Consider the following 21,136-nt stretch of genomic DNA (forward strand, 5'->3'; position numbering starts at 1 on the left):
AGGATCTAATGGTATAATTGGTATTTTTCAGGCTGTTCTTAAATTCCTTGGTGCAATCAATATAGGGGCATCATTTGCATTTACTGCATCTACTGTATACATTTTTAAGCCATGTGTTAGGCCGAGCCTGCAGCTCACTGTGAACTAGTCTGTCACTGAGATTGGGGACCCTCTTGGCCTTCAACAGTGGACGGGGGCCCACAATCTTAGCGATCTCCCTGGAGGCCGTAAGTATCAGTTAGAAGGTGGACAACAGATTGCTTAACTATTTTGCCTTTAATTCTCTAAAGCTAAGTGTTTCCCAGCTTTTGTACATTGACACATGTGTAAGCAATATGGAGAACCCTCGTTTTTGGAAGTACTCGGAGACCCTTCAAAGGAGACCCGAAGGCTTCTTTGACATTAAAGTCAGAACGGGGGCCCAGTCATGGAATAAGGGGATGCAGAGAGAATCTGGAAGGCACTAAGGGATCCAGAGCTGTCCCTCTTTTTAGGTTATTATGCAATTTTTTTTTCAGGTGACTACAGATATCCTTTAAAGCTCTCCTGAAGTGAGAGGGATATGAAAGCTGCCATATTTATTTATTTTTAACAACTTAAGCCCTCAGTCATTTTTACTTTATGCATCCGAGCAATGTTCACCTCCCATTTATTAGCCTATAACTTTATCACTACTTTTTACAATGAACTGATCTATATCTTGTTTTTTCCGCCACCGATTAGGCTTTCTTTGGGTGGTACATTTTGCTTAGAGCTACCTTACTGTAAATACATTTTAACAGTAAGAATAAGAAAAAAACTGAAAAAAATCATTATTTCTCAGTTTTCGGCCATTATAGTTTTAAAATAATACATGCCTCCATAATTAAAACCCACGTATTGTATTTGCCCATTTGTCCCGGTTATTTCACCATTTAAATTATGTCCCTATCACAATGTATGGTGACAATATTTTATTTGGAAATAAAAGAGCATTTTTTCCGTTTTGCATCCATCACTATTTACAACCTTATATATATATAAAAAAAAATATAGAAATATTTCATCTTTACATAGATATTTAAAAAGTTTAGACCCTTAGGTAAATATTTGTGGTTTTTTTTATTGTAATGGTTTTTTGTTTTTTTATTATTAACCACTTTACCCCCAGCGGTGCGGATATCTCCGTACCTTTTTCCATCCTTTCACCCCCAGGGACGGAGATATCTGCACCTCCCACGCTCCCGCAGCTGCCCGCGCTCCCGCCGCTGCCCGCGCTCCCGCTCACTTGTGCGTGCGCTCCCGCTCTCATGCACGCTGCCGCCCGCTCGCCCGAAGATCACTAAACGGGATAAACCATTCCCGCTCGTTGATCTAAGCCCCTGCAATGATCAGCTGCTTCTATGAGAAGCAGCGATCATTGTGATAAAAGAACAGTTTCCCAGCCTCATTACACTTCCTGCAAGCATACTTCCTGTACGCTTGCAGGTCGCATAAACAAAAGGTTACTGTGGCCATCTTGTGGTCAAATAGTAAAACTACACCCTAAAGCATTTTTCATATACAAATACAATAGTTTTACACTAAAAATTTATGCATTACCTCCCACACTCCCCATTTTTTTTTTGTAATAAAAAATAAAATACATAAATAGTTACTTTAGGGACTGAACTTTTTAAATATTTATGTCAAGAGGGTATAATACTTACTTTATAAACTATGGGCTTGTAATTAAGGATGGATGCAAAACTGAAAAACCTGCACCTTTATTTCCAAATAAAATATTGGCGCCAAACATTGTGATAGGGACATAATTTAAACGGTTTTATAACCGGGACAAATGGGCAAATACATTTCATGGGTTTTAATTACAGTAGCATGCATTATTTAAAAACTATAATGGCCGCAAACTATAAAATAATGATTTTTTTCCCACATTTTTTCCTATTTTCCCATTAAAACATATTTACAATAAAATAATTCTTGGCATAATGCCCCACCTAAAGAAAGCCAAATTGGTGGCGAAAAAAACCAAGATATAGTTCATTTCATTGCGATAAGTAAAATGATAAAGTTATAGACGAATGAATGGAAAGAGCGATGAAAGGTGAAAATTGCTCTGGTGCTAAAGGGGTAAAACCCCTCAGTGGTGAAGTGGTTAAACATTTTATGTAGGTATTTTTGGGAGGGTGGGATGTAAATAGTATTTGATTTGGGTAAATATATGTGTGTTTTAATTTTTTTTTACTTTTAGATTTAGTTTTACTTTTTGGCCACAACATGGCAACCTTGAGTTTGTTTACATGACGTCACTCTAAGCATAACTAGTACGCTTAGAGGGACATAGGAGTCAGAAAAAGCGAAGCTTCTGAGAGAAGCTGTCGCTTTTTCTGCGGGGGAGAGGAATCAGTGATCGGGCACCATGGCCCGATTCACTGATTCCTGGGCTAACGAATCCGCGGCCAGGAGCGCGCATGCACGCGCGTGATCGGCCGCGGGAGTGCACATGTCCTCCTTGACGTAGAACTACGTCAAGGAGGACAAAGTGGTTAAACAATGCATGTTGCCTGGCTGTCCTGCTAATTCTCTGTCTCTCATCCTTTTAGCCATAGACCCAACGGAACGCAACGGAAAATGGTCTCCCTATAGGGCTCAAAACACGACGCAACGACAGAATGACCGGAACCAATGCCAAATGCTTTTCTACTCGGTTGCAGAAAAGTGTTTACCATCTTCATTTAGAATGAGCTAAACATGCCACTGGCAGTCGCTTATATATACCAGCCCTTATACCTGCCTGTCTGACCCTCTTCCAGGTCTTCTAATTCTTTCAGTTGCTTGCTAGTCCTTTTTATGACAGGGTTCTTCTTTAGACTTCCCTTTTGTGTAAGAGAGGGTATTCTGCTGCCTTGTGTGCTTGGCTATTGTACATAGGTGCATTATGGAGTCTGCCCATACTTGCTATTGATTTTGAAGTAACAATAGATTATTCAGATTTAATACGGCAATCAGAATAAGCTAATTTTAACTCAAAACAAACAGCTTCAGCTGGAACTTTGCTAACAATTATTCATGTGTAGCAAGTAGAGTAAAGAAACCGGCACTGCAGATAGTCAGGAAGCATGCATAGAGATAAGTATGAGGTGCTGAGGAGTTAGTATCGGGTACTGCTGTTAATTGCGTGCTCAAACTGAGAAACGACAGCAATTTCTAATGTAGCAAACAGTAAGGAAGCAGTTGGCACATGCAGTGTTTACAGCATAAAAAAGCTTTATTCCATTAGGCTTCATGCAAAGTGCTAAGCATACATGTCCATATAAAATTGATCCTACCCGATACTTAGATGGCTGTGGGGTGAGGTGGGAGCGGTGGGGGTCGCCTTACGACCGTTTCGCTCTCCTGAGCGTCTTCAGAGGCAGTGCGCACGTTACAGCGTCGGCTCTCGCCGTATTTAAAAATAAGGAAACTTCCCATGATGCTAAGCGTGCGTGTCCCCGCCGTGCGTCTACTCTTCCGGGAGGTTGTCATCATCTGACAAGTTCCGCCAGGAAGCTGTAGCGTTCCACGTTGGTTGTAGCCACATGCGCACAATAATATTGCGTCCGCATGATGGTAGTACAGCCACTAGATGGCAGCAAAGTAAAGGGAGGTTGCTAACCTGTATCCACATGCAAATGTTTCATTGCTATACAATGGATACAAGTACACAAGTTCTGCGAAATAAGAAAATGGGTTAAAACGTAAACAATCACAATGAAAGTGCCCTTTATACAGGGATTGGCTCATATCACTTCATATACACTTACTTATTGGTATTATACTTATAGTATGATTCAGGTTTAGGGGGTGCTGGGTTCCAACGAGCTATTTATTACTTGTTTGGGGAATAATTACAATATCCTCCCTTTACTTTAAGCTTCATATCCCTCGAACCTGCTCCCCACCACTTAGCCATAACCCGATTTTCGTAAAAAGACACTTGCACAATAACCGTTCTAAAAACACATTTAAAGCATCCTGACCTAAACTACCTAATGAGTAAATCCAGCAATATCTGACACTATCTAAGGGTCTAAGAAACAGGCCATGTCTATGTGGTCATTTAGCCCTAATGCTCCCATAGCGTCCGTTTTGATGATCCATCTAACAATTATTCATAGCAGTAGCAGTAGAGTTTTGTACTGTTTTGATTCAGGATGTTCCATTTATGGGCTAACCTTAAAAGTTTTAAAGAGTAAGCTTTCCCCTAGATTGTAAGCTTGGAAGGGCAGGGACATCCTCCTAGTGTTTCTTATCCTGCTGTAATATATCGTCAGTGATGGTTGAATATTACAATTTTGTGTTTGCAAACACGTCCGTGAAATTTACCGCTAAAAAGCTCCATTGACTTTAATGGCAGGCGAACATAAAAGTTTCAGTGCATCTCTGCATCTACAATTTCTTTAAAAAAAGGCGTACAAAGTATCCAAAAACCCAGACTGTGGCATGGCGAATGGGGATCAGTGGGTATTTTATGCAATTGCTCTGGGGCTTGCTATACTTAGTATGTATGGCAAGTCCAGGGCTGGGAATGGGATCGACGTGCAAGGCAATGTTCGTTGGTCATCGGTAGTGGTGGTCATCATGACCTCAGAATCACGGGTAGCCCGGTAACCCAGACCAATGGGGAGCCTTGGAGCTAAAATTCAAAGGTGCTTTAGCTCTAGCTATACACAGTATAGCTAGAAGTACGTGGCGAGCGGCAGTGTGTGGTGGCAGGTAAGCGGAGATCTTCAACCAATGTAATGAAGATCGCAAGATTAGAGGATATTGGCGTGGGACTTTACCAAGGATATTGGTGTGGAATTTTTTTTTTAAAGATACAGGTAAGTATTTCTGATTAATTAGGAAAAATAAAATACTTTACACATCGTCGTGTTTTTATTTCACTTAACCCTTTGTGGAAATGGGTAAGGGGTACTATATACCCCTATACCCATTTCTCCTGGGAGGGGGCGGGCATCTGAGGGTCCCCTTCTTAAATGGGAATCCCAGATGCCACCATGAACCCCCCCATGGCGTCGTCGGCCCCACCTCCTCCTAGGGCACTGGAGGTGGGGAAGAGCCCCTCGTTCATGGATTAGACAAGGGCTCCGGGGGAGAGGGGGAGGTTTTTCCACCCCTCCCCCAAAGCCTCCCATACAATGGACCATGTGGGCTGGTAGCTTAGGGTGCGAAACCCCATGCTGCCGGGGCTCTGCGTTCTGGCTATCCCAGTCTGTATGAGGGACAAGGGGTAAATAGGCTCAGGAGGGGAGACCCCACTTCTTTTTTTTTTTTAATTCCCACACTGAACATAAAGAAAAAAATAAATTTGTATACATGTTAATACATTATCTGTCATTTTAGCAGAGTAACTTTGCTATTTTTTCCTTCTAACTTCAACATCGATTTTCTCAAAGATTATAAGGTCTTTTTGAAAATAAAAATTCCTCTTGTTCCCACTGTTCTAGCACGTACGGGGGCTTTGCTAATAACCGTTAAAGTTATCACGGATTCCAACTCGTGACTACGGATGTAATGCAAAATTCCGACTGGAAGCCGCGCATTTGAATTTGGAACTTCGATTCTATCCATAATTACGATCAAGGCCGAATCAGAAGTGGGTGGAGCCATGATTGAAACCACTTGAATCCGGAATCGGGTGCAAACAAGCAACACTGGTCATCGGGGCAGGCATCGACGTGGATTGAGTTCTCCATCATTCATCGGGTATCGAGAGGGAATGTTTTGCGCAGAAACCACATCTTGTATGTCATGTGAGATCTCACACTGGTGAAAAGTCTTATTGATGTGCAGAGTAGGGAAAAGGTTTTGTACAGGAACCAGACCTTGTAGAATATAAAAGACCCCACACTGGTGAGAAGCCCTATTCATGTGCAGAGGGGAGACCCTCTTGTCCATGGATTGGACAAGGGCTCTGTGGGAGGCTTTGCCACCACTCTCTTCCAGAGCCTGTACAATAAACCATGCGGGATGGTGCAGAGGGTGTAGAGCCCCAGACAGCCCAGGCTCTGCATTTTGGCTATCCCAGCCTGTATCCAGCCTGTATGCGGGGACAACAAGGGGTTAAGGAGGTTTGGGAAGGGGGACCCCACATCATTTTTTGTAATCCTTATACAGCTATATTGCAGCTGTGTAGCGAGCCCTGGCCAAATTGCTGCCACAGTTCCATTGGTTTTCCAGGTGGTCATTACGCCCTGGAAACCCATAATTAAATTCACTGCTCTTTCTTTCAATATATGTAAATTTACACCACTGATAGGTTGATACATTATCTGTCATTTACCACATTTTTGTTCTCAAAAACTACACGGTCTTCTTGAAGAAAAAAAATTCTTGTACCCACTATTCTCCTTTACATACCCTGCAAATTTAGTGAATCTAGCACATATAGGGGCTTTGCTATTAACCGCTAAAGTTGCTGGCCATTGACTTTAATGCTGAATGTTAACGCAAACTTTTAACATGAAAATTAGCATTAAACACGAATGGGCAAATGGCGACTGTTTGCCGGTACAGAGTTTTGAACTTATGTACAGTATCTATGCTTCCCTCTATTTGTTTTGTACTGCATACAGCTCTACGGAAGCGGATCAGTGAATAATGGCGCCCAGTGCCTATGCAGTCAAATGGCGCCGCATTAAAAAGATACACTTATCGCTATTTATCGTTAGTGGAGATGTCGCGAACCTCCGATTTTCGGTTCGTGAACCGGGTTCGCGAACTTCCGCGGAAGGTTCGGTTCGCGGAAAAGTTTGCGAACTGCAATAGACTTCAATGGGGAGGCGAACTTTGAAAAATAGAAAAAATTATGCTGGCCACAAAAGTGATGGAAAAGATGTTTCAAGGGGTCTAACACCTGGACGGGGGCATGGCGGAGTGGGATACATGCCAAAAGTCCCGGGGAAAAATCTGGATGTGACGTAAAGCAGCGTTTTAAGAGCAGAAATCACATTGAATGCTAAATTGCAGGCCTAACGTGCTTTAAAACATCTTGCATGTGTATACATCAATCAGGGAGTGTAATTAGAGTACTGCTTCACACTGACACACCAAACTCACTGTGTAACGCACCGCAAACAGCTCTTTGTGTAGTGACGGCCATGCTGGACTACTGCGCAACATGGCGAGATTGCTCTTCCTCACTCAGTGATGTCAGGTAATGTGTGACTTCCTTCTCAACTTTCCATGGCATTGTTAAAAAGCTTACGTTTTGTTTTTAAATTACATTTTCTACTTGCTGTGTACTTGTTCAGTACCGCTACAATGAGAATCCTGTGGAGGCGGGCAAGTCTGCCATTGTGACCCCGGGTAATGGCCGGGGAATGAGGGGTTTGAATCCGGTGTGGAGCCTGAGCAATGGCTACCACTACACATCCAAGGAGGGCAGCGGGCAGGCATGCACGCCCACCCGCCCGCCCCGAGGTAGTGACCAAAAATAACAATACAGGAGGAGGACTTTCGAGGCCCTGCTGTGTATTTGAAATGAATGTACTTTAAATCCTTGAACAAGAACCAGTTATGGCAGGCAAAGATGACACCACATTCCTTTCACGAGAATCATATGGAGGCAGGCAAGTCTGCCATTTGTGACCCCGGGTAATGGCCGGGGAATGAGGGATGGAATCCGGTGTGGAGCCTGAGAAACGGCTACCACTACACATCCAAGGAGGGCAGCAGGTAGGCATGCACGCCCGCCCCGAGGTAGTGACCAAAAATAACAATACAGGAGGCGGACTTTCGAGACCCTGCTGTGTATTTGAAATGAATTAACTTTAAATCCTTTAACGGGAATTCATTATGGAGGGCAAGTCTGCCATTGTCACCGCGGGGAATGAAGGTTGGATTCCGTCCCGAAGTGGGAGCCTGCTGAGACCCATGCTGTAGCTGCCCTGACCGTGCTTTGCAGACCAGGCATCTGTGGTCAGATGGACCCTTGAGCCAGCGGAAGACTAACCAAGTCAAAAGCATTTGCCAAAAATGTTTTACGGAGGGCAAGTTTTGTTGGCATTTTTGTAAATTGTTTGAAAATGTAGATGGTTGTATTTTTAAATAGTTTGAAAGTTTAGATGGTTGTATTTTTAAATTGGTTGAAAGTTTAGATGGTTGTATTTTTAAATTGTTTAAGTGTAGCCATTCTTCCTCCCCCCAGCCACGAACAATACCATGGGAACGTGGAGCAGCAGAAGCCCCCTGTGACGGCTGCCGCGGTTGTTCTCCGCGGCTTGTCTTTTGCTCAGGTGTTCTTGCCATAGCTGTTTGTGCCTTCTCTCCAGGTGCCTTCGTAAAGCACTTGTCCCTACGTGACAGTTGGCCTTTCCACGGCTCAATTTTTGCTGGCAGAGACACTAGATGGCTTTGCTCCGATCTGAGACACACACGTTAAAAAATTTCCAAACCGCTGAGCTCCCCTGGGATGATGGCGCTACGGTGGCATCAGCAGCTGACGTTGAAAGATATGTTGGCTGTCTGGCCATAGCTGGCGATACATGGCGCCGGACCCTGCCCTCAGCTGTTTCTGAGGACGAGCTCCCTCTGCTTCTATCATGGAGTCGTCTCCTCCTAGTCCTCTCTGACCCCTCCTCTGAACTGTCCCCCTGGTCATCTCCTCTACCGGGAACATATGTGGTATCCGTATAATCGTCATCATAATCCTCCTGGCCAGCTGCACTTTCCTCAGACACCTCCTCAACTGCACCAACTTCAGGTGTTTCATCAGCCTCCTCCACACACGTTACGTCCATACTATTGCCACCTAACTCAGACGTAGGAGGTGGTGTACCTGCGCCTTCTTCTTGTTGTTGCAGTAGTGGCTGTGAATCGGTGATTTCACCACCACCACCACCAAATAACTCCTGAGAAGTGTCAAATGCAGTGGATGTGGTGCTTGTTGTAGCGCTGGTGGCTGCGGGAGATGAGGTGTTCTGTGTTAAATACTCAATCACCTCCTCACGATTTTGGGAAGTGATGGCACGTGCCTTCTTCTGAGCACTGTATTTTGGGGCAGGTCCGCACGAAATCACAGCAACACCACCTCGCACAGACCTGCCGGTGCCTGGTGGCCTTCCTCTGGGTCTGCCTCTACCTCTTCCTCTACCTGGTTTGTCCATCTCGGGGGGATGCTAGGTATATGCAGTGAGCTGGGTTCACTGAACAGTAAAGGTACTAGGATGCAGTGAGGTGGGTTCACTCAACACAACAGGTAGTAGGATGCAGTGAGCTGGGTTCACTGAGCAGTAAAGGTACTAGGATGCGGTGAGGTGGGTTCACTCAACACAACAGGTAGTAGGTATATGCAGTGAGCTGGGTTCACTCAACACTACAGGTAGTTATGTGCAGTGATGAGGTGGGTTAAGTAAACACAACAGGTAGTAGTAGGATGCAGTGAGCTGGGTTCACTCAACACAACAGGTAGTAGGTATATGCAGTGAGCTGGGTTCACTCAACACTACAGGTAGTTATGTGCAGTGATGAGGTGGGTTAAGTAAACACAACAGGTGTTAGGTGTATGCAGTGAGCTGGGTTCACTCAACACTACAGGTAGTTATGTGCAGTGATGAGGTGGGTTAAGTAAACACAACAGGTAGTAGGTATATGCAGTGAGCTGGGTTCACTCAACACTACAGGTAGTTATGTGCAGTGATGAGGTGGGTTAAGTAAACACAACAGGTAGTAGTAGGATGCAGTGAGCTGGGTTCACTCAACACAACAGGTAGTAGGTATATGCAGTGAGCTGGGTTTACTCAACCACTACAGGTAGTTATGTGCAGTGATGAGGTGGGTTAAGTAAACACAACAGGTAGTAGTAGGATGCAGTGAGCTGGGTTCACTCAACACAACATGTATTAGGTGTATGCAGTGAGCTGGGTTCACTCAACACTACAGGTAGTTATGTGCAGTGATGAGGTGGGTTAAGTAAACACAACAGGTAGTAGGTATATGTAGTGAGCTGGGTTCACTCAACACTACAGGTAGTTATGTGCAGTGATGAGGTGGGTTAAGTAAACACAACAGGTAGTAGTAGGATGCAGTGAGCTGGGTTCACTCAACACAACAGGTAGTAGTAGGTATATGCAGTGAGCTGGGTTCACTCAACACTACAGGTAGTTATGTGCAGTGATGAGGTAAGTTAAGTAAACACAACAGGTAGTAGTAGGATGCAGTGAGCTGGGTTCACTCAACACTACAGGTAGTTATGTGCAGTGATGAGGTGGGTTAAGTAAACACAACAGGTATTAGGTGTATGCAGTGAGCTGGGTTCACTCAACACTACTGGTAGTTATGTGCAGTGATGAGGTGGGTTAAGTAAACACAACAGGTAGTAGTAGGATGCAGTGAGCTGGGTACACTCAACACTACAGGTAGTTATGTGCAGTAATGAGGTGGGTTAAGTAAACACAACAGGTACTGGGGGTATATGCAGTACTGGGTAGTACAATATGCAGCTCCCTGTCACACACACAGGCAGTCAGTCACTGAATGTGCTGGGCTGCTGGCAGTGGCACACACACACTATCAATTAGCAAGGCTGTGCATGCAACAAAAGTGTCAGTTTGACACAGAGTAAAAAAAAAAAAAAAAAAAAAGTACAGGATGAGCTCTGACAAAAGCTAGGGTGCTATAAAGCAATAACAATCAGCCAAGGAGCAAACTAAGCAGCCAAGAACCTAACTAATCTGTCCCTAGAAGAACAAGTCTGCAGCAGCTGTCCCTTTCCTCTCACTAGCAGGCACACGAGTGAGTGTAATGGCCGCCGGAGCCTGCCTTATATAAGGGGGGGTGGGGCTCCAGGGCTTACTGTAGCCTGAATGGCTACAATGTGCCTGCTGACTGTGATGCATAGGGTCAAAGTTGACCCTCATAGTGCATTATGGGGCGAATCGAACTTCCGTAAAAGTTCGCCTGGCGCAGGCGAACGCGAACCACCAATGTTCGCCTGGAGCCGTTCGCCGGCGAACCGTTCGCTACACCTCTAATCGTTAGTACTGCATAATAATGGCGCACAGGGAAAAAAGAAGAAAAACGGCACACACTAACGTTATTTATCAATAGTGGCACACACTAACGTTATTTATCAATAGTGCCATTCATTTGCCAAACAGCAGACGTTATTGCCCACAGTAATGGTATTTATCAATAGCGCCCTACATAAGCCAAACTGCAGACGTTATTTAACTGCAAAATGGTGAATGGATTTAATGTAACACTGTCAAGGTTAGGGTTAGGCACCACTGGGGGGGGGGGGGGGGGGAGTCTTAGGGTTAGGCACCATCAGGGGGGTCTTAGGGTTAGGCACCACCAGGGGGGTGGTTAGGGTTAGGCACCACCAGGGGGGTGGTTAGGATTAGGCTCCATCAGGGGGGTCTTAGGGTTAGGCACCACCAGGGGGGTCTTAGGGTTAGGCACCACCAGGGGGGTCTTAGCTTGCTCCTTGCTGATTCGTATTGCTAAAAAAGCACCCCTCAACAGCTCTTTTGAGAGCTAATTTTGTTCCTGTGATCTATTTTTTGTGTGTGTGTGTGGCCCACTTGCATTATATTTATATACAGCCCTGTCAGTCAGTCACAGCTGGCCTTTGGCCCCTTAATTCCTACTGTGACACTGCCAGGCCCAGCACATTCAGTGACTACCTGTGTGTGAGGTAGGCAGCTGCAAATTTGTAATTTTAATCACTGCACCTGTTCACTGTTTAGTCCACCTACCTACCTACCTACATGAGCAGATGCATTGTTAATACCACTAGTCATTGCACCTGTTCACGGTACGTGTGTGTGTGTGTGTGTGTGTGTGTGTGTGTGTGTGTGTGTGTGTGTGACAGGTGCACATTTGTCAACCCAGCAGCACTGCATATACCTACCTGTTGTTCAGTGCAGCCACCTACCCACGTGAGCGCACGCAGTGTGATATTTAATACCACCAGTCACTGTACCTGTTCACGGAACATGTGTGTGACAGGTGCACATTTGTAATACCCAACAGCACTGCATACACCTACCTGTTGTTCAGTGCACCCACCTACCTACGTGAGCGCACGCAGTGTGATATTTAATACCAGCAGTCACTGTACCTGTTCACGGTACGTGTGTGTGACAGGTGCACATTTGTAATACCCATCAGTGCATATACCTACCTGTTGCTCAGCGTACCCACCCACCTATGTGAGCGCACGCAGTGTGATATTTAATACCACCAGTCACTGTACCTGTTCACGGTACGTGTGTGTGACAAGTGCACATTTGTAATACCCATCAGTGCATATACCTACCTGTTGCTCAGCGTACCCACCTACCTAGGTGAGCGCACGCAGTGTGATATTTAATAGCACCAGTCACTGTACCTGTTCACGGTACGTGTGGGTGACAGGTGCACATTTGTAATACCCAGTAATACCCATCACTGCATATACCTACCTGTTGTTCAGTGCACCCACCTACCCACGTGAGCGCATGCAGTGTGATATTTAATACCACCAGTCACTGTACCTGTTCACGGTACGTGTGTGTGACAGCTGCACATTTGTAATACCCATCACTGCATATACCTACCTGTTGTTCAGTGCACCCACCTACCTACGTGAGTGCACGCAGTGGGATGTACCACTATACCAGTGTGCATACCTGTTAACTGCACCTGTGTGACTGCACATTGTAAGTCAAGTCAGTGCATACCTTTTACTTCATTCCCCCCCCCCCCGATATGGACAAAACAGGTAGAGGCAGAGGCAGACCCAGAGGAAGGCCACCCGGCAGGTCTGTTCGAGGTTTTGCTGATGTGATTTCGTGCGGCCCTGGACCAAAGTACAGTGCTCAGAAGAAGGCACATCCCATCAACTCCCAAGATTGTCAGGACGTGGTTGACTATTTAACACAGAACACCTACTACTAGCACCACATCCGTTCCATTTGACACTTCTCAGGAGTTATTTGGTGGGGAATTAACTGATTCACAGCAACTACTGTTACAAGATGAAGGCGCTAAGCAAGTTACACCACCTCATATGTCTGAGTTAGGCAACACTATGGACGTAAGGTGTGAGGAGGAGGAGGATGAAGTACCTGCTGTTGGTGCAGTTTATGAGGTGTCTGAGGCAAGCGAAGCTGGGCAGGATAATTATGATGATGACGATGATACGGATGTCACGTGGGATCCTAAGAGACAAGATGACCAAGGGGATAGTTCAGAGGGGAAGTCAGAGAGGCAGAAAGAAGCAGGGGGAACAGCTGGTGGCAGTGTCCGGCGCCATGTATCGCCGCCTATGGACAGCCAGCCAACATGCCCTTCAACGTCAGCTGCTGATGCCACCATAGTGCCATCACCCCAGGAGGGCTCAGCGGTTTGGAATTTTTTTTACTTTGTCTGCCTTAGATCAGAGCAATGCCATCTGTTCTCTCTGCCTCCAAAAATTGAGCCGTGGAAAGGCCAACACCCACGTAGGGACAACTGCCTTACGAAGGCACATGCAGAAAATGCACAAACTGCAATGGGAAGAGCACCAGAGGAAAAGCAGCACACAAAAGATAAGCCACAGTGCTTCTCCTCTTCCTCCTTCAGGTGCAGCATCTTCAGCCGCTTTCTCCCTTGCACCTTCACAATCACAGCCACCCTCCTCCACTCCACCTCTCACCTTGAGCGGTTCCTGCTTCTCTGCCCCCAGCAGCAGTCAGGTGTCCATAAGGGAAATCCTTGAGCGGAAGAAGCCAATTTCTGCCAGTCACCCCCTTGCCCGACGTCTGACAGCTGGCTTGACGGAACTGTTAGCATGCCAGCTGTTACCATACCAGCTGGTGGACTCTGAGGCCTTCCGTAAATTTGTAGCCATTGGGACACCGCAGTGGAAGATACCAGGCCGCAATTATTTCTCCAAAAAGGTGTCATCTCTGGCACATAGTGTTGGGTCAAGGGTCCATCTGACCACGGATGCCTGGTCTGCCAAGCTCGGTCAAGACGGTGTCACGCCATCTTAGACATGTCTTGCCTCAAAGCGGAGAGTCACACTGGAGCAGCTCTCCTGGCTGCTCTGAACAAACGGGTAGATCAGTGGCTGACCCCGCACCAACTGGAGATCGGCAACGTGGTGTGTGACAATGACAGCAATCTCATTTCGGCTTTGAATTTGGGAAAGTTGACACATGTACCCTGCATGGCACATGTGCTCAATCTCGTAAATCAGAGATTTGTGTCTAAGTACCCAGGCTTACAGGACGTCCTAAAGCAGTCCAGGAAGTCGTGTGGGCATTTCAGACGGTCTTACACGGCCATGGCATGCTTTGCCGATATTCAGCAGAGAAACAACTTGCCGGTGAGACGCTAGATTTGCGATAGCCCCACTCGCTGGAATTCGACCTTCCTGATGTTTGACCACCTGCTACAACAGGAGAAAGCCATCAAACAGTATCTCTACAACTACAGTCAAAGGAAATAGTCTGGGGAGATGGGGATGTTCTGGCCGAAGTACTGGACACTGATGCGAAATGCCTGCAGGCTCATGCGGCCATTTGAGGAGGTGACAAACCTGGTGAGTCGCAGTGAAGGCGCCATCAGCGACTTGATCCCATATGCTTTCTTCCTGGAGCGTGGCGTGCGTAGAGTGGTGGATCAAGCTGTGGAGGAGCGTGAACAGGAACAGGAATGGGAAAGAGTTATGGGATCAATTCTCAGCAGAAGCAGATGATTCCACAACACCTGCGGAAGCACAGAGGGGGGAGGAGGAGGAAGAGTCATTTGGGGAAGAGGAGTCAGAAGATGAGGAAGGTGTTGTTTTGGTGGAGGAGGAGGAGCTGGAAGAACAACTGCAGCAGGTGTCGCAGGGGGCTTGTGCTGCTCAACTTTGCCATGGTATTGTTCGTGGCTGTGGGGAGGAGGAGAACTTAGCTGACATCACTGAGGAAGAGCAAGAGGAGATGGATAGTACGTCTGCATCCAACTTTGTGCAGTTGGGGTCCTTCATGTTGTCCAGCCTATTGAGGGACCCCCGTATAAAAAAAAACTCAAGGGGAATGAGCTATAATAATTTTTCTGGTGCTTGTACATGTCTGCCTAATTTTGCTGGCTGCGTACCCTCGTATGCGTCATCAGGTAGAGGACGTGAGGTCAGAGAAAGGGCGGAAGTACCACAAGGGTACTACCGCTGAACCGCCCGCTGCCCGGCCTCAACGCATCCTACTCGGACTCCTCCTCCTCACTCACACCACTGCCAGGCCAGCCAGCCACTGCAGCAGCCACCACCGGTACTATTTAACTTTACGCAAACTTTTTTATGGGGAAGCGGGCAGAGGGGGGAGCGCTAGCGGAGGGGGTGGGGGGAATTTCCGACCCCCTCGCGATCGGGGCATGCTCCCCCCTTATGCCTGCGACCCCATAGGGGGGCCGTATTGCGGCATGTTCGGGCCCCCATTGACTTGCATTGAGTTCGGGGTTCGGGCCGAACATGCCGAACATCTGGCCCATGTTCGGCCTGTTCGGCCCGAACCCGAACATCCAGGTGTTCGCCCAACACTAGCGGTGCATTACACAGTGAGTTTGGTGTGTCAGTGTGAAGCAGTACTCGATTACTCTCCTTGAACTGATGTATACACATGCAAGATGTTTTAAAGCACTTTAGGTCTCCAATTTAGCATGCAATGTAATTTCTGCCCTTAAAACGCTGCTTTGCGTCAAATACAGATTTTTCCCCAGAACTTTTGGCATCTATCCCACTCCCCCATGCAAAAACTCAGATTTTAGACCCCTTGAAACATCTTTTCCATCACTTTTGTGGCGAGCATAAATATTTCTAGTTTTCAAAGTTCGCCTCCCCATTGAAGTCTATTGCGGTTCACAAAAGTTTGCATGTACGCAAACATTTGTGGAGGTTCGTGAACTCGGTTCGCGAACCTAAAATCGGAGGTTCGGGCCATCTCTAGTTGTAGGTATTTTGGACCATTCTTCCTTACAAATTATCTCTAGTTCATTCAGGTTAGATGGCTTCCCAGCATGGACAGCTCTCTTTAACTCATACCATAGATTTTCAATTATATTCAGGTCTGGGGACTGAGATGACCATTCCAGAATGTTGTACTTGTTACTCTGCATGAATGCCTCAGTGGATTTTGAGCAGTGTTTAGGGTTGTTCTCTTGTTGAAAGATCCAGGCCCGGCACAGCTTTATCTTTGTCACTGATTCCTGGACATTGGTCTCCAGAATCTGCTGATATTGAGTGGAATCCATGCGTCCCTCAACTTTGACAAGATTCCCAGTCCCTGCACTGGCACAGCCCCACAGCATGATGGAACCACCACCATATTTTACTGTAGGTAGCAGGTGTTTTTCTTGGAATGCTGTGTTCTTATTCCTCCATGCATAACGCCCCTTGTTATGCCCATATATATCAATTTTAATTGCATCAGTCCACAGCACCTTATTCCAAAATGAAGCTGGCTTGTCCAAATGTGCTTTAGCATATCTCAATGGGCCCTGTTTGTGCTGTGGGCAGAGAAAAGGTTTCCTTAGCATCACTCTCGCATATAGCATCTGCTTGTGTAGTGTGCCCAATGATTGAACGATGCACAGTGACTCCATCTGTAGCAAGATGATGTTGTAGGTCTTTGGGGCTGGTCTGTGGGTTGACTTTGACTGTTCTCACCATTCAATGCTTCTGTTTATTCGAGATTTTTCTTGGTCTGCCACTTCGAGCCTTAACTTGAACTGAGCCTGTGGTCTTCCATTTCCTCAATATGTTCCTAACTGTGGAAACAGACAGCTGAAATCTCTGAGACAGCTTTCTGTATTCTTCCCCTAAACCATAATGGTGAACAATCTTTGTCTTCAGGTCATTTGAGAGTTGTTTTGAGACCCCCATGTTGCTACTCTTCAGAGAAAATTAAAAGAAGAAGGAAACTTACAATTGACCCCCTTGAAGTGGTCTAACACCCAGTATTTCAACTTTGCTTTAAAAGATTGCTTTTTTTTAGCAGAAATTCACTGAATGTGTTAAACATGACATTTTAGTGTTGCATTTAGCTAGAAATCCGCATCTGTGTTGAGGTTTAGATACAAATGTATCTATTTACAATGTAAATAAACAAACACCTCTCTGAGAGAGCACAGAGGGCTTCCCAGGCAGGCTTTTCAGAGGTCTATTTGCATTCCAAAGAAAGATACATTTGTATCTAAACCTCAGCAGGGATGCGGATTTCTAGCTAAATGCAAAACTAAAATGTCATGTTTAACCCATTCAGTGAATTTCTGCTTAAAATTTTTTTTGGCATAATAGTTTCTAAGCTGTAAGCAATCTTTTAAAGCAAAGTTGAAATGCTGGGTGTTAGACCGCTTTAAATACGCTTTCTCATAATTGAATTCACCTGTGTATGTAGGTCAGGGGTCACTGAGCTTACCAAGACAATTTGAGTTCCAATAATTAGTTCTAAACGTTTTGGAATCAATAAAATGACAACAATGCCCAAATTCATGCACCTACATATTTTACTTAAACAATTATTGCGCACTTTCTGTAAATCCAATAAACTTCATTTCACTTCTCAAATATCACTGTGTGTGTCTCCTATATGATATATTTAACTGACTTTTTTATCATAACAACCAACGATTTATACAGGAAAATCATGACGATTTGCAAGGTTGCCCAAACTTTTGCATCCCACTGTACATATAGGGAGCAGGGGTGCTCGGATACTCCTTTTCAAAATCCGAATTGATCCAGATCCGGATACCCAGATATCCGGATCGGATATCCGAATCCGAACTTTCAGATATCCGCGTTCATGCAGATATCCGAACGCATTATCCAGGCTATCCGAGTGGATTCGTATATCTGGATAGAAAAACCGGAAGTGCCCTTTAAATTGATTTAAAAATATTTTTTAGGGTAAATGAGGCATGTAGCATCATTATTTTTTAAAGGGGAACACTAATTGATGATGTGGGGACTTAAAATCTCCCACCCCCCCCCCAAAAAAAAAAATGGCTGTCAATTAACATTAGGCCTAGGTTTCAAACAGCGGTCGTGCAGCCCACATTGTGTCCAAAGTCCAGCCGCACAACTGGGACATGACAGTTTTCAGCCAGGACACCTCCAAAAAATTACGCAGCAATTGTGTTCTGGGTTAAATATAGGTAGTATCAGTGGCCTGTGGCACCCTGGCCTGCGCGGTGGGAGCTGCACAGGCAGCAGGAGCAGGGCAATGCACCAGCAGCAGGTGTAACGTGTGCCAGGAGCATGCCGGACGTGGCAATTGGCATTTAGCACGTGTCACTTACCAAATGCCACGTGCCAAGTGCCGACTGACAGTCAGACAGCAGAGGAGAAGACACTAGTGCACACTAACTGTCCCACTGGCACTGCTCAGAGCACAGCAGTTCTGTAGAAAGCTAACACAGTAGTACTACTACTCTAACAACTACTAGCACTGACTGCAGTACTACAGTACTAACTAAACAAAAACACAATAATCCAATAATCCTATCCCCTAATACCTAACCTAACCTATACCTAAGGCTAATAGCTGGCCAGCAGGCAGCAGCTGGCCTGGTCTGTGCACAGCGCACACACAGACACATAGCAGCTGCCTGCAGCACACACTCTGACTGTCACACAAATTACAGGGGTTAATCACTGAACAGCTTTCGGTTTATCACTGTGTACAGCCCTTGCTAGGCCAGCAGTACTGGAGCACATACTTTGACTGTCATACAATTACATCAATCAAGCTAATTAGCGATTTAACTATAGCTTAGTGATAGTAGTGATGGGGTTAATCACTGAACAGCTTATCACTGTGTACAGCCCTTGCTAGGCCTAGCAGCACTGGAGCACACACTGACTGTCACACTATGACATCAATCAAGCTAATTAACAATTTAACAATAGTGTAGTGATAGTAAAGGGGTTAATCACTGAACAGCTTTAGGTTTATAACTGTGTACAGCCCTTGCTAGGCCACCACCAGCACTGGAGCATGTCTCTCAGTGAGCATTCAGCAAGCTAAGACAATATGTCTCATCATGGCAGCCCTCCTTATTATACAGGGGGATGGCCAGTGTTCCTTTCTGTGACTGGGTGCCAGGGTTTAGGCTGGGAGCCCTCTGATTGGCTCCATGAGGTCAGGTGGGGCTGGCCAGGGTTCCCCTCTGTGATTGGTTGCTAGGGCTTCTGCTGAGAGCCTTCTGATTGGCTCCAGGACATCATCTCCTTAGTTACAGTATTTCGGATCTGGATATCCACAATATCCATGGATATCCACGTTATGCGGCCAAATATCCGCAGATAGCTATCCGGTTTTAAAAAATCCGGATGAGCACCACTGATAGGGAGTGTTTCAGAATCAGAATCAGTTTATTCGCAGAGTGCGACATAAATCGCACCCGGAATGTTTTGTGGTAAACACGGCATGGAAAGCTGTCTTACAGATAAAAGGCATTTGAACACAATCAGAAGTATAGAGTAGAAGAAGAGAAACAAGAGTTAGCGGCATAATTCAGGCAGCAGAAACTTTACAACGTAACAAGCATACTAAAAAGATTGCAAACATGATATGGACAGCATGATACAGGAAGCAGAAAGATTACAACATAACGAGTATACTAAAGGATTTGAAGCATGATGATTTATGATTTGGGCAGCAGAGCAAGGCTAGGGGTTTTTGCGATGGTGGTGGGTCGAGTTCAGCAGGAGGACACTCTTGAGGAAAGAAAGTGTTCAAATGCCTGGAGGCAGAGCCGGGACAAGGTCCTTCAGCACCCAAGGCTGAGACACCAAAGTGTGCTCCATCCCTCCCACCCCAGCTGTCACACAGTGATTGATATTAGACTAAAAGGCGCCCCAGTGCCCCCAACACCTTAATCTTTAGTTATCTGGTATGCAGTCACCATGTTTACCCTTTTCTTATTTCTCTCTGATTCAGACACAATAGGGGAATGGTAGCTGAGTGAGTTGTGTGCCCCCTCCTACACTGCACCCTGAGGCTGGTGGGGATGGATCTGTAGCGGCGACCCAAAGGCAGGCAGTCAAAGTAGCGACTACCGGGGTGGGTGGGGTCATTACATATCCTGTTGGCTCTGGTTCACAGTCTGGAGGTGTGGAGGACTGTGAGGGTATTGTGAAAAATGTATTACACCTTGTGGTGTACCTATAAATCTTTTCATAACAAATACTACCAAAACTTGCAGATGTGTGAGTGGAATAAGATAGCTTATGAAAAGGTAATTTCTAGGGTCAACAATTCTTTAGTTAGCTGTCCTCTATTAAATTGGATTCCAAACTTCTGGTAACTTTGAACTGTAATTAAATCTTCTCTCTGCCTTAAATATGCTCTTTTTCCCTCTCTTCTTAAACAAGAGATAGAGACAGGTTACTCGAGAAAAGAATTACTGGATGATGATTTCTATTTTTAAGAAGACAACTTATACCATTTTTAGTTTTGTTAAGTTTATCCATACTGTAATATTTACTCGTCATTGTTTTTTTTTGCTGTTTATCACTTAAAATTGGTGGTAAATTCCCATTGTTAGTTGACAATAATAATGTATATCACATTTTCACCTAATACATTTAAAAAAAAAAAAAAAAAAAGTTATATGCTTGATATAAAATATATGAAGTATATGATGTCAGGATAAATAGTTACCAGTTTCACAATATTCCCATGGAAGCACAGATGTTATGGCGTGGCTGGCAGGGTTGCTGACAGTGCAAGTAAAGGTGTAATTGACATCTGTGGATGGCACATAGAGGACATTCTGTGTTATGTTGATGTTGCTGCTGTTTATACTACTCCATATTATATTTATGTCACGTTTGTCTTCCACTGAGCATGTTATGAACATCTCGCAGGGGTCCTTCTTGGTTACATTGACTGTTGTCCTGATATCATCAGTTGCCAATTGTCCTAAAAAGGATCAGAAATATTTTAAATATATTTAAACTTATTCATTAATACAGAAGTAACCACTGTAACCAACAGAAATAAATCGCTAAATGATTAAAGAAACCCTTAACAGGTAATAAACGTATTAGATAAATTAATTGTACAGTATGGGTTTCACTAATGCTAAATAGAACATAAGTAATATAGAACAAAGTCTCATATTATTTTCATTTTAAGATATTAACTTTTAAGAC

The 21,136-nt window shown here is 45.1% G+C and overlaps 1 protein-coding gene across 8 annotated transcripts in view; it reads right to left on the reverse strand.

Annotated features, from left to right (window-relative positions):
• Window positions 1-21,136, reverse strand: part of LOC137532689 (T-lymphocyte surface antigen Ly-9-like) — an 883,190-nt gene that overhangs the window by 482,156 nt on the left and 379,898 nt on the right. For all 8 annotated transcript variants that reach the window (XM_068253506.1, XM_068253510.1, XM_068253511.1 and 5 more), the window contains one exon: window positions 20,643-20,903. In XM_068253506.1, coding sequence (XP_068109607.1) covers window positions 20,643-20,903 — 261 coding nt within the window. The remainder of the gene's footprint in view (window positions 1-20,642; window positions 20,904-21,136) is intronic.

This window comes from Hyperolius riggenbachi, chromosome 9 (assembly GCF_040937935.1).
Source record: "Hyperolius riggenbachi isolate aHypRig1 chromosome 9, aHypRig1.pri, whole genome shotgun sequence".
In the NCBI taxonomy this organism is placed as follows: Eukaryota; Metazoa; Chordata; class Amphibia; order Anura; family Hyperoliidae; genus Hyperolius; species Hyperolius riggenbachi.